The sequence below is a fragment of the Syngnathus acus genome, chromosome 19, assembly GCF_901709675.1.
Source record: "Syngnathus acus chromosome 19, fSynAcu1.2, whole genome shotgun sequence".
Taxonomy (NCBI): Eukaryota; Metazoa; Chordata; class Actinopteri; order Syngnathiformes; family Syngnathidae; genus Syngnathus; species Syngnathus acus.
Window position 1 is genome coordinate 4,889,919 of NC_051103.1, and position 12,119 is coordinate 4,902,037.

The 12,119-nt window shown below is 45.9% G+C and overlaps 1 protein-coding gene across 4 annotated transcripts; it reads right to left on the bottom strand.

Moving 5' to 3' along the window:
• Positions 1-2,185: 2,185 nt before the first annotated feature.
• Positions 2,186-11,924, bottom strand: sec24c (SEC24 homolog C, COPII coat complex component). Of its 4 annotated transcripts, XM_037277713.1 has the most exons (25): positions 11,755-11,924; positions 10,523-10,699; positions 10,215-10,295; positions 9,922-10,051; positions 9,677-9,843; positions 8,909-9,490; positions 8,692-8,834; positions 8,380-8,448; positions 7,751-7,859; positions 7,551-7,678; positions 7,325-7,463; positions 7,125-7,240; positions 6,932-7,056; positions 6,554-6,745; positions 6,385-6,478; positions 6,197-6,313; positions 5,916-6,086; positions 5,739-5,835; positions 5,224-5,369; positions 5,011-5,149; positions 4,811-4,929; positions 4,473-4,652; positions 4,217-4,402; positions 4,010-4,099; positions 2,186-3,795 (listed from the first exon to the last, which is right to left on the bottom strand). In XM_037277713.1, exons 2-25 carry the CDS (start codon positions 10,689-10,691, stop codon positions 3,655-3,657), a joined length of 3,630 nt encoding a protein of 1,209 aa, XP_037133608.1. In that variant the 5' UTR covers positions 10,692-10,699; positions 11,755-11,924; the 3' UTR covers positions 2,186-3,654. The 4 variants fall into 4 exon arrangements, with proteins under 4 accessions (XP_037133608.1, XP_037133610.1, XP_037133609.1 ...); XM_037277715.1 differs by lacking the exon at positions 10,215-10,295; XM_037277714.1 differs by lacking the exon at positions 8,380-8,448.
• Between the last annotated feature and the right edge of the window lie 195 nt (positions 11,925-12,119).

Below are 12,119 nucleotides of genomic sequence, written 5' to 3' on the forward strand. Positions count from 1 at the left end.
CGTTCAAACACTGACACAGAGTAGGAAATCTGAGCACTAAGTCAACAGACAAGCACTAGAAGAGTGATGGTTTTGTTTAGCCATCCATCCACTTTGTAAAGCGAGCGTCTTCATTAGGGTGCTTTCTGCAATGGCCTATCAATAAATCTATGGAGCTGTCCGTGGTACTGAAGTAGCAGACATTATTCAACACACCCTCTACTCTCGACATTTGTTTGCGATACGCTTATCTTTCCTCAGTAGTATTATAAATTGTCATATACACAGACTGACTGCATATGCAAAGGCAAGCACATTTGGATATGAGCAAGAGTAACAGTTCTTTTTGGCAAATAGACATTTAATGAATCACATAAGTCCTCCAGTCTGCGTGTGTGCGTAGTCCACGGCTATTATTAGCTATAAGAGGAGGCGTCGAAATGAAAAGTAGTAATCGTTTTGGAGCACAGCGTCATGATCGACACGGCATTTTATTTGATCATTACCTTTGTGTCTTTTCTGGGTTTCTAAAAAATAAAATATTGTGACTGATATTAGGGGCCACGACGCAATCTGCGCGTTACATCACCACATGACGACGATAATAATGAGAGGGTGGACGGGGCCACTGGACTGAGTCATAACACGCTTCCTTCGCTCCCGCCTCTTGTTTTTTTCCCTTAAGTTTAGATGCACTACTTTGAAGACAATGAGAACAAGGGGCGGAGTGAAGAATAAGTTGTCGAAATTGTTTAACATGACATATGACATGAAATTTAATTTTTGAACACTTGGGTTCGCCATCCTCACGTTTTATTGTGACTGAGTGTGTGGCTGTAAAAGACCTGTTGCGTGATGGCATCAGCAGAGTGTCGCGTTGGCTGGTTCTTCATATGTTGAATGACACTGGCTGGACTGTGTCCCAACTTATTTGTCCAGTCTATGCGGCCACTTCTTCCCACTGATGGACTGTCAAAATTGCAGCAAGGAAGGAAAAAGAAAAAAAAACATTTAAGCACATAAAAAGCTTGCTACTCACTGATTGACTCCATTATCGTAAGGAGGAAAAAGTGTTTTATTGATTTCAAAATGCCATTTGGAAAGTTGGGAGTGATTTATCAACAATGAAAAGTGTGCTTTTGCTGACCTCCGGTGGTTTTTCTGCTGAGGTAGCCAAATGCTGCTATTTTTCTTATTTATTATGGAAAATTGACTTTTTAAATGTTTTGTATACAAATCGTTGTGTCTGGAGTCTCTGGGCTGCCTGTAAAGCCATCAAGTGCGCAATTAAACAACTCAGTCAGCCAATTTCATCAGGAAATGATGAGTATATTTTCAAAATGGAAAAAAAATTGAAGGGACATCATTTTTGAGAGAACAGTTTTAAATCCACAACGTCTCCTTTAAAAAGATTTAAAATGACTGGACCCACACACACATTTACTTGTGGCGTGCGGTCAAATCCTGCCCAATGTCAGCCATGCTCACTGAGCTGGAACAACAACCTGACAGATGCACCATAAATATCCTCTTGGTTGAAAACCAGGAGAGTCAAAATTAATCCATTTTTTTTCTTTCTTTTTTTTTTTTAACTGATAAGGGTTTGAGTGATTTGTTTATTTCCCATCACTGCGGCTTAGCGGGCTTGGGTCCTCTGCCAAGTGCAAGTTTGAATGACCTATTTGAGGGGAATTCTATCCCAGTTGTATTATTTAAGAGGACGGTATCATCGTGCACTTTGAAATGTTTTTTTATAGCTTCTCAAAGGAATGGGGGTGATAATGTAAGCCTTAATTTTTTTTAAATAGGCTAATTAGGGGAAATTGCTGATTTATTTTGACCTAATTGTAATTTATTTCTAAAAACATTTAAAATCAAGCTATTTCATTGGTAAAAATATTCTGTCGACTATTTTTACATCTGTAATTTTGACATTTTCATATTGCTATGACTTATTCTATTTTTGTCTATGTATTTATCTACTATATATTTGATTGCTAGAATATTTTCTCAAACCAGACAAGAAATATTGATAACAGTAAGACATATTTTAGCATAAATAGTTCTGATTCATAAGGATTATGATTATATTGATTTGGGGGTATACCTCATGGTTCTTTTTACAGCCTTACAGTACTGCATCCATTTTAGGTCGGTGGCTGCCATGTACAGTTCTCAAAATGAAGCCAGCTTGGGAAGATGTGTGTTGAATTTCACTTTTGAAACAATCATTTTTATTAGCAGTCCCGAGAGGCAATGAGAAACGGGGGTGGCGGGGGCTACAAAAAAAAGGGAACAAAACAAGCAAGATTATACAGTGAAGATCAATCAAAATAACAGAGAACAAAAGATTTCAAACACATTTGTACATCTTTTTGTTTGCAAAGGAACACAAGGTGATTTTGACTTGAATTTTGGTAGGTTCGTTAGAGGGTCCCTCTGTTCCTCAGGCGAAATTTCACCAGGACCGACACACGCATGCATGCACGCACTCACTAAAATAAATCAGTCGTGACATTAAACCCCTTTCATTAGTAAAAGCCATTTTCTGTTTACGATGGCAAAACAATCCATCAGAAGGCTTCTTCTCTATGAATTCTGTACAAATTATATATTTGATATAAATTTATGTATATATATATATATAAACACACAGACTACTCAGTGCAGGTCCATTCGTCCGCTTTACTCACACCACATAGAAATTATGGCGCGAGAAGGCCTGCAGCTTCCCCACAGGAAGTGAGAACTATTAGGGACACCACTAATCGGATCTACCAACCTGGAGCTTTGCAAAAAATAAAATGCTTAGTTTGTTTATTTTTTGTTAATTATTGCAGTTTCCTCCATGTGTCAAGTGGGACACCTCAGTCAGGACAATCAGACACAAGGGGGCGTCACACACACAAAATGTGGTTGTGGCGTGACTAATTGATCACGGTTGGCCAATGCGTGAGAACGGAGGACAATTACGTACGAGCAAAGGTGTTTCCATTAGCCGATGCTTCCCGTCGCATTAATAAACAAGCCCTAGCTACAGAAAGTGGGGACACTTCATTAGGTACACTTAATGAATGCTAATAATCGAGTGTTGTCAATGAACAACTTGTTAACTACCTTTGTATCAGAAACTCCTATTAGTCTGTAAAGGTGAAGACACTTCATTAGCGGATTGCTCTAAGGCGATAAATGATTAAGGGGAGTGGCGGAGATCAGGTTACAGCATTTATTTGATTTCATTGGTGTCTTGCTAGCACGGAGACCTCCTATAGAACGGGATTGGATTCTATATAAAAAGCCATATATGAGAGAGGGTGCTTTAAACAGCCTTTAGTCAGTGCTAGTCAATACATACAGTCCTGTTGCATACATTATTCTTCATTGTGTGTGTGTGTGTGTGTGTGTGTATGTGTGTATATACATACATCACCCTCCCTCCTCCCCCTCTTCTTCGTCCTCCCTCGCAGTCGATTTGAGGCAGAGTGAAGCTCTATTAACACCAGATTATCTCACACCCACACAAATTTCCTCATACGCTCACACAATGTAATGTGCCAGCTGTGGCGCTCCGCTGACAATGAAGAGATCATTAGGTAGGTAAAAAAAAAAAAAAAAAAGGACATGGGAAGAAGGGGCAGAATAGAAGGAAAGGAGAAGATGGCGGCGTAGACCAATCTAGCTGAGGAGCTGGCGGATTTCCTTGTGCATGTGACACAGGAAGTCCACGTAGGAAGCGCCGCCACTGGCGCTTTTGTCCTCCATCAGGAAGTGTCGGAAGATGAGCTCAGAGCGGTCCTCCTGCTTCACTACCACCAGCTGTGACAGCAGAGTGTGTGTGTGGTGGAACAGCACAAATACATCATATTAATTGATTAAATTCTGGCAGTTATTTAAGTTTTGCATTTTTGTTAAACCCCAGACAAAATCTCTAAAATGTTTGAGGGACACCCTGGAAATGGCCATGACTTCAGATGAATAATCATAAAAATGGTGAGTGCCCCATACTTGGGTTCTAAATCTAGAGGTATACCTTCATGTATCGTGACCGCTGTGCTCTGAAGGAGTCAATCATCTCTCTGAGTCTTAGCGAGAAAGGATTATCCAAGACAGGTAGACACGTCTGAAACATTTAAAAAATTTAAAAAAATCGTTTCTCCAGGTAACACACATCTGGTTCAAGATACCATGCTGTAGAAGAGAAACATTCAAAATGAAAACACAACCAGCATTGTCTCACCATTGACGCGTCGATCTGGCCAAAATTAGATGTTCCAAAGATGTTGAGCAGCAGCTCTTGCTGCGCGTTGGCCCCCACCCACAGGAAGAGGTGCAGGCCCGTCTCCAACAGGTATACGCCCCCTTTGGACAGCCTCTCCTCAGACGCCCGCACCGCCACTGGCAACGAGCCGCTCTCCAGCTTCATCTATGGAAAAAGTAACCACTCTTAGAGATTTCCACATTGCTAATTCTTTCTTTTCTTTCAAATTACATACCAGCGGCAGCAGGCGTGGGTAGAAAAACACGTGCGTCTCGGACACGTCCATGCAGCTGATGAGCTGTCGTAAGTAGGCCCTGTCATCCAGCGACACGTCGGCGGCGGGCAGCAGCAGGTCGCTCTTCAGCACGCAGTTAAGGTAGACGGGCAGCAGTTTCATGCACTCGGGGAGGATCAACTGGAGAAAAAAAATTATTCCAAACTTTGGTGAAGAAGCTAGACAGATTTATGCATTCCATGAGGGGACTCAATTATAACAGTTTAAATTTATAGCATTCCTTCAAAGGGACTAGGGATTTTTAACAATATCTTACAGTGGACATTTTAGACTCGTACCTGACCGGCCGACGAGGGACTGGCACAGTTCTTGCGATAGCAGGCCAGGATCTGGGCACACTGGTTGACCAGAGTGTCCCTCACCGCCTTCGTGGGATTGTTAAGGATGCCGCGGAAAGCTGTGATAAAAGACAAACGCGATATGTGACAACTGCAAAAAATGAGCTCAAAAAAGTTCAAGCGAGAGTGCGGGTCCTCACCGTATTTAGAGAGAAAGTTGATGATGGTGTCCGTCTCACAATTGCGGTAAAGGTCGGACAGTTGGGAGCAGCAGTTGACAGCCATGTTGTGGACACGTAGGCGCCTTTGGCCGCCGCAGTTGGTGTACAACACGGCACACTGCAGGGGGCACAAGCAACAAGTTGAGAATGAAAGAAACAATGAGTAGCTTCCCGGGAAGAATTACAACTCGCCTGCATGAGCGCCCCGGTCTCCTCACTGAGCTTATCGTCGTGCTTGAACTCCACCGTGACTGCCTTGTCGCAGTCGAGCCCGGCGAGCTCGACGTCGGTGGTGTTGCTCATGTAGAACGAGCCCAAGAAGTCAGTTGCTCGAATTCCTAAGGAAAACAAGAAATGAGGAAAACAAATGAGTCAATCGCAATGTATTTGCAAAAATAAAAGTAAATAAAAATTTGGAATCAATTCTGTATTTGACAAATAATTTAATGTTTTTGTGCTCAAGCCTTGTCTTTGCCGCTATATTGTGGCATCATGATGTTAAATAACTATGTTGAAGTGAGCAAAGGAACTTCTTTTCATCAGTCCGTAGCCATGTCTGAACGCCAAGTTTTCCTGCCATCTTGTGGCATTTGTAGGCAATTACTAAATGTTTTAGTGGGGGTGTCCATTACTCAGAGATTGTTGTTATTCATGAAAGGGCTCAAGCCTCATCCCCCCCCAAATAACAAATGTAAATAGTGACTCACCTGTGCTGGTTCGAACCCTCATGACAGCATCAAAGCCCATCGGCTTCTGAACGTCTCGTCGAAGGTCGTTTAGGAATCTCTCCTGGTCCGACTGAGCCTGGAAAGATAGAAATAATAAATGAAAGCTTACAAGACCTGAAGAAAACTTTTCAGGGTGTAGCCTGAAGAATGTCCAACCTGGAAGTAGGTGTACTTGTAGACTGAGCCTCCGGTGGAGACGGGAACCACGGCGAGTGTCGCCACGTCCACGTACTGGTTGGGGAAGAGGAAGAGGTCCACGCAGCAGCCCTGTGCCACGCACTCTTTTGCCAGTGTGTTGTAGAAGCCCACCTGAGGCTGAAACAAAGACTGGACAAGACACCAAACGTCACATATCAAGTCAGATTTCAGAAGTATTTGGAGATGGGGAGGGCCACACACATTTATATAATATGTCAGGGAAATATTGAACTTCTTACCTTTTCCTTGTCACTGCCAATCAGCTTCTTGTCTTCTCTGTTCTTGAGTTTGCCGGGGGCCTCGGCAATGGGCAACGAGGTGTGGAACACAAACAGCTTCCCAGAGCAGTCTGCCGCCTGAGGAACATCATGAAGTATTACACCCGTCACGGCACAGAACCACCGAAACCCGGACAAACAAAAATTACCTTGAGCGCCTCCAGTCCGGCCTGTATAACAGGTCCAAAGACGGTCTCAGTCTCTCGAGTGTCTGCAAACATTTCCGGGATGTGATCCAGCAAACTGCAGAAGATGAAAGACATTATGTCACATGATACATTTAAAAGTCATTACAAAACATTTGTTCTTTTTGCCCACCTCTCAATGACCTGCCGGCTCTCCCCAACGTTAACGAGGAAGCCGTCCAGCAGTGGCACGAACATTTCTGACACATCCGACACCACCAGCATCTGAGGCTGGGCCAGGCTGGACTTGACATTGTAGAAGTGCAACACCTTGTTGTAGGTCACGAAACCGACTCGCACTGCCGAGTCCAAGTCTGGGTTCTCTCTGGAGAACAAAACAATGACATTGAGAGCAAACCGCTGCCAAATAGGTAATTGCTGAAACAATTTTCTTCTCTGATCTACAAATTTAGATGCTGAAAGGGTTTTGTGCCTGGAATGTATGAGTTTCAATGCACTCTATAAATATAGTCAAATGGTTAACAGGAGGTTTTCTTCCATGAGCACTGACCTGGGCAGCTGGTCCAGAAGCGTCTTGAGTTCTTGGCAGACAATCTTGACCATGCCGCTCTTGACGGCGTTGTAGGACACATCAATGAGGAAGATGAAGGCCGGGGGCTGAGGAACTTTGTTGTTCTAAAACCAAAAAGCGACGTGAGTGACATGTCGAGTATGTTAGGATGTCGCAAGAGCGGAGAACTCACTTTACAGTAGTCAACGGTGGCCAGGAACTCGTAGCTGCCCAGCGAAAGCTCCGGTCTGTCGTAGAAGTCCACTCTCTTGCCAGTGTGGTCCAGATGCTGGAAGTAATGAGGAGGGACTGGACACACACACACACACACACACATATAGCCACAAAGAACATCAGCAACTTGTATTAAAAGCATAACACGCACACGCTCACCTTCTGTGACACAAGTGCAAAAGCCGCACTGGAAGCGACGGCCTCCCTCGATGAATTGCATGTACGGGCACATGTAGGCCTTGCAGCGGTTGCAGCGGATGGGACCTCCTTCACCATGGTCCACCAGGTATGGAGGCACCTATCACACAAACAATTGTGTAGTGAGATGCTTTGTACGGTTCTCTTTTTTGACATGCACAAAAAAAATCTGAGTTGCACTCCTGACCTCGTCCGGCGGCAGAGTGGCGAGGGGCTTGATGACTGCGGCCAGCGGCACCTGAGACTGCTTGGCCATGTCTGCCGTGCAGGGCATGTTGTACGCGGTGCAGCGGATAAACCTGGGGCTGGCGTTCCCTACAAATTCACACAAACGTCACAATCGCATCTTTGAGTGATGACCAGCTCGGGGGATGTTGGAGGTCTCACCTTGGTCTTGGACGTGGAAGTCGGTGGTGACCAGTGGCGGCGCTTGACCCCTGACGCCTGTGCTGAATGGCTCTGTGCTCTTGGCTTTGTCATCCTCGATTACTTGGATCTACAGGGTGGACACAAAGATTGTGAAGAAAAAAAAAAATACAACTGCAACTTTGAACAAACATGCCGCATTGACTTAGTAAGTCAAAATTAAGTTAGCTACAATAAAAAATCCAAAGTCTTACGCAGCCTCCCTTACATGACCTCCCTCTATCACACGCACGCACACAATCATCCACACAATTCTGCTCTCAGTCATTGACCTTGCAAGGACACACAGTTAAGAATGTTGACGTAAAACAAAATTCCATCCCCAAGAAAGAGGGTAAATCCCACAGGCATGCAAGTAAAGACTAACATGCAGCAAATGGAGAGAATGTAGGTGAGGGGAGCAGGGGTGGGCAAACACTGATAAGACTCTAAAAATAAAAGCATGTGAAAACCAAGAGATCCCAAACACACACACACACAAAAAGCAGTGTCCTTTTTCACTGACAGGAGGTGCGAGGTCAAGCGGTGGTGGGGATGCGTTTGGAAAGCCAGCACGAGGGCAAGGGAAAGAGCCACACGTGGACACTTACTGGGCTGGGAATCGCGTCTGGGTCTATTCTATGTCTTGATTTCTGCACGGCCGGCATGTCAGACGCTTGCTTTACATTCAAAAAAGTTTGTCCGGCAAGGTTGTGCAAAACAGGACAACAGTTAATCAACACCACAGATTGAAAGACACAAAAAAGGAGCAGCAGTGTGAAAACGTAGCGAGATGTTGCAAGAATTGTTATTCAGACAGAAATTGGTCAGTAGAAGTGGCTATTGCCCATCATGCGCAAGTAGAGAGAAATAATACAGTGGCGAGAGAGCTTGGGTGGAGAATGTGTATTGTGGCTTCTTACTGGGCTAGGAATGGCATCCGGGTCCAGTCTTTTCTGTGCAGGTGGGGCAGAGCCAGGCGCCGGTCCCGGAGCGCCGTAATTGGGTTGGCCAGGATAAGGTCCCATGAAACCGGGCTGAGGCCCTCTTGCCTGACCAAATGCACCTGATGGGAGAAAAATAGAGAGCAGATAAACACACATGAACAGTAGAGAGGTGAACTGCACTCAGTCTGCTCACCATTCTGTTGGGGAGGGTACCCTCCTGGCATGCCAGGTTGGGGTGGGGGCATCTGCTGCGGCTGCAGCGGTCCAGGAGGACCTAGCGGGCCCTGTGGTCCTGGAGGTAAGTGGTTGCTCTGAGACATGGACGAGGGGGGCATCTGAGGTCTGGGGGGAAGGGGACCTGAGGGGAACGGGGGTTGCTGCTGAGGCGGCAAGGGGCCTGGGTACTGGCCGGAGGGGGCTGACGTCGGAGGATACTGAGAGGAGGTGGGTGGCTGGGTGGGGGCGAAGGACTGCTGAGGCTGCGACACGGACGGGGAGGGAGCCTGAGCCGGTGGGGGAGCCGAGTACGCGGGAGGAGGAGCAAAGGATGGCTGATTGCTAGGTGGAGGAGGAGCAGGGGAGGTGAATTGCTGTTGAGAAGTAGGAGGCAAAAATGAATGGGAAGGCGGAGGGGGGCCTCCGTAGTACTGCTGAGACACAGCAGGTGGCCCCTGGGTGGGAGCGGAGGACGCAGGGGGCGGAGCTTGCGTGTAGGTGGGCGGAGGCGCGGCTGAGAAGGACCGACTGACGGGAGGCTGGGAGCTGTGAGGTGACGCTGAGGAGACACACATGCCAGGGGGTGTCAATCGACAAAGGCAATATTCAAATGAGCAGAGTTTCAAAAGTAATGATTTAATACCCTTATCATACTTTGACTTCTTTACGTATTTTTGACCAAAGAAGTTTAAACTGAAATAACTGAAGCGGCAATGTTGTTGGGTGCACAGATAAGTGTTTGTACCGTATCCGGGCCCGGCGGCGTTGGGCGGCCCGGAGTTAATTTGCAAGCCGCTCATCTGACTCGAGAAGTGTTGCATTGTGGGTGGGGGTCCGTAGTTTTGGGGGTAAGAAGTGGGCGGCCCTGTCAGATTGGCTGCTCCTTGGTTGTACGACTGGGATGCAACTGGCCTGGAAACAACACAAAGCATTAGAATTCCTGTGCCTTTTTTCACAATGACTATTGGAATGAGAAAATAGAATCGGTACCTTGGGGGCGCCTGTGTCAAGGGCGGGGGTCCGTTCTGCATGTCACCCTGATGATGACCGGCATACTGATTGTACGCTTGAGGAGCCGATACAGGCGCTGGCCCGGAAGTGGGAGGAGCCCTGCCGTGACCTGGAAGACGAGTAGAAATTCCATTTGCGATTAAAAGAACAACAACGACAACAAAATCCTCATCTGTCCCTAAAGTCTGATTTTGTGGAGCGCATGACTATGCCTGCAGGTAAGGCGAGGACTGGATGATGGCAGAGTGAGAAGAGTGAGAGAAGGGCGTTACCTAGGTCAAGAGGAGAGGACAGCTCTGAGATGGGGTTGGCTGGTACAGCCTTAGAAGGGAAGGTGGTGAAAGATGAATAACCTGAAATACAAGAGTCGAACAACAGGAGGGAAAAAAAGGTTGGTAATGGTGGGAGGAATGATGGGGTGAAAATATCAGGCCAAGTGAAGGCAACTCAGATTGTGATTAGTGTGATAGCAGACAGCAGAACAAGGTTACTGGTGTGAAAGCGCCATCATCTACAATTAAACATCAGTAAAATAAGGACCTAGTAAGATTGCCCTAGCCAGGCGTGTGCCGAGTTTTACCTTGCGGTGGCACTCCAGGCTGGTAGGCTGACATAGGGCCATTGTAAGGTGCGTAGGGTGGCGGGCACCCGCCGTCCAAGGGTGCAAAGGCGGGCTGCTGCCCGTAACCAGGCTGAGGCTGGACGTAAGGAGAGGCCATGGGAGTGTGCTGGTTTACATTCTCCTTCATCCCTAAATCTGGATGACACCGAGACAACATCATCAACTGTTTAGTGCTAAATAGATGGCAGCTATGATAAGACACGTCAACTATCTCCAAACTAGCTTAGCATAAGATGCTACTTTTATACATTCCCTGACAACACCTTTATTTGCTTAGACTGGAACACACAGTCTCTACTGAATGCCACTCACATTTCCAGGTCAAAGAAAACCATAGTTGTGTTGTGTATGATGGAGACAAGAATCAAACCATGAACCTCATCACTGAGAAAGATGTGCTAACAAATGGTTCAGAGTACTTTATTTAACCTAATACATACAACAGACACAAAAAAATCATTACAATCTATTCAGTGTCAATCACTCAGCAAACAAATGTGCTCCAATGGCGGACATTTAGGCACTTTAACTGGAGAACTAACTTTTACACCAGGGTATCATCTATCAAGACCAACACGGGATAAATGAGCGGGGTTTTAAATAATTCAACTACGGCAAGAAACACAATCGCCGTGTTGTTATTTTGGAGCGTGTGGGGGCCTGTAGCGAGACACACAGTGTTGGGACTTTTGAGGGCGTGTTAAAATAGAAACACAAGTAATTACGAAAGATGGGAAGTGGCTGATGAGGTAAACAAAACAATTGAGAATGCTATTGAGGCTAACAGCGTGCTTGCTTCACTGCGGCATTACGGCTAATTCGCTAGCCCGGCGAACCTAACAGAACCGTAGCCACAACATACACAAGATAATATGTCTAGTTTGACTGGCGACGACGGGTACAAAGTACTGCACTGTTGACTTACCAAAAGTCCAGAGTGATGTGACCGGCTAACTCGTGCTACTCGGCCAAGTCGCTTATGACAGCGGCGTTGCAATCAGCTGTGCGCACCACCACCACCGGAGCTAGCACGTTAGCATGCTAGCTAAACCCAAGTGACATCCATTTGCTTACACCGCAACTACTTTAGCCAATGCTAATTAGCATTAGCAAGCTAACAAGGCAAAAAAAAAAGCCGGACGTGGATGTCACGCTCACATGTTACACCATTTTTTCACATCAAAACCTACCTCCAATGTGTGAATAGTAAGGCGTCACTTTGCTCGTCGTGAACCGTTGACTCGGTTTAGCAACTGGAGCTAAAGGAAAAATGGATGTCGTCCCCGGTTGTCTCTCCCTAATCCCTTGGAACGAGAAGCGGACATTCAGCGGAACTGCTGCAGCGGTATGCCACGTCCACTTCCGCACTGCGCGGAGCCACTTCCGCCTCCAGGTCCCAATTTCACCTCATTCAGAGGTGATTGAAGTATCAACATTATTTATGTAGATATTTGTGTTAAAATAAATGTAAAAAAATAAAAACAAATGGCTTTTTTACAATAGCCGTTTTACTAACTAATAAAAAAAAAAACTTCTATGCACCTGTATGGAAAGT

Coding starts and splice junctions, on each gene's coding strand:
- sec24c (XM_037277713.1), bottom strand. CDS start 10,691: ATGAAGGAGAATGTAAACCAGCACACTCCCATGGCCTCTCCTTACGTC. Junction 7,464..7,550: donor CCACTCTGCCGCCGGACGAG/GTCAGGAGTGCA, acceptor TTTGTGTGATAG/GTGCCTCCATACCTGGTGGA. Junction 5,836..5,915: donor ACAAGTACACCTACTTCCAG/GTTGGACATTCT, acceptor CTATCTTTCCAG/GCTCAGTCGGACCAGGAGAG.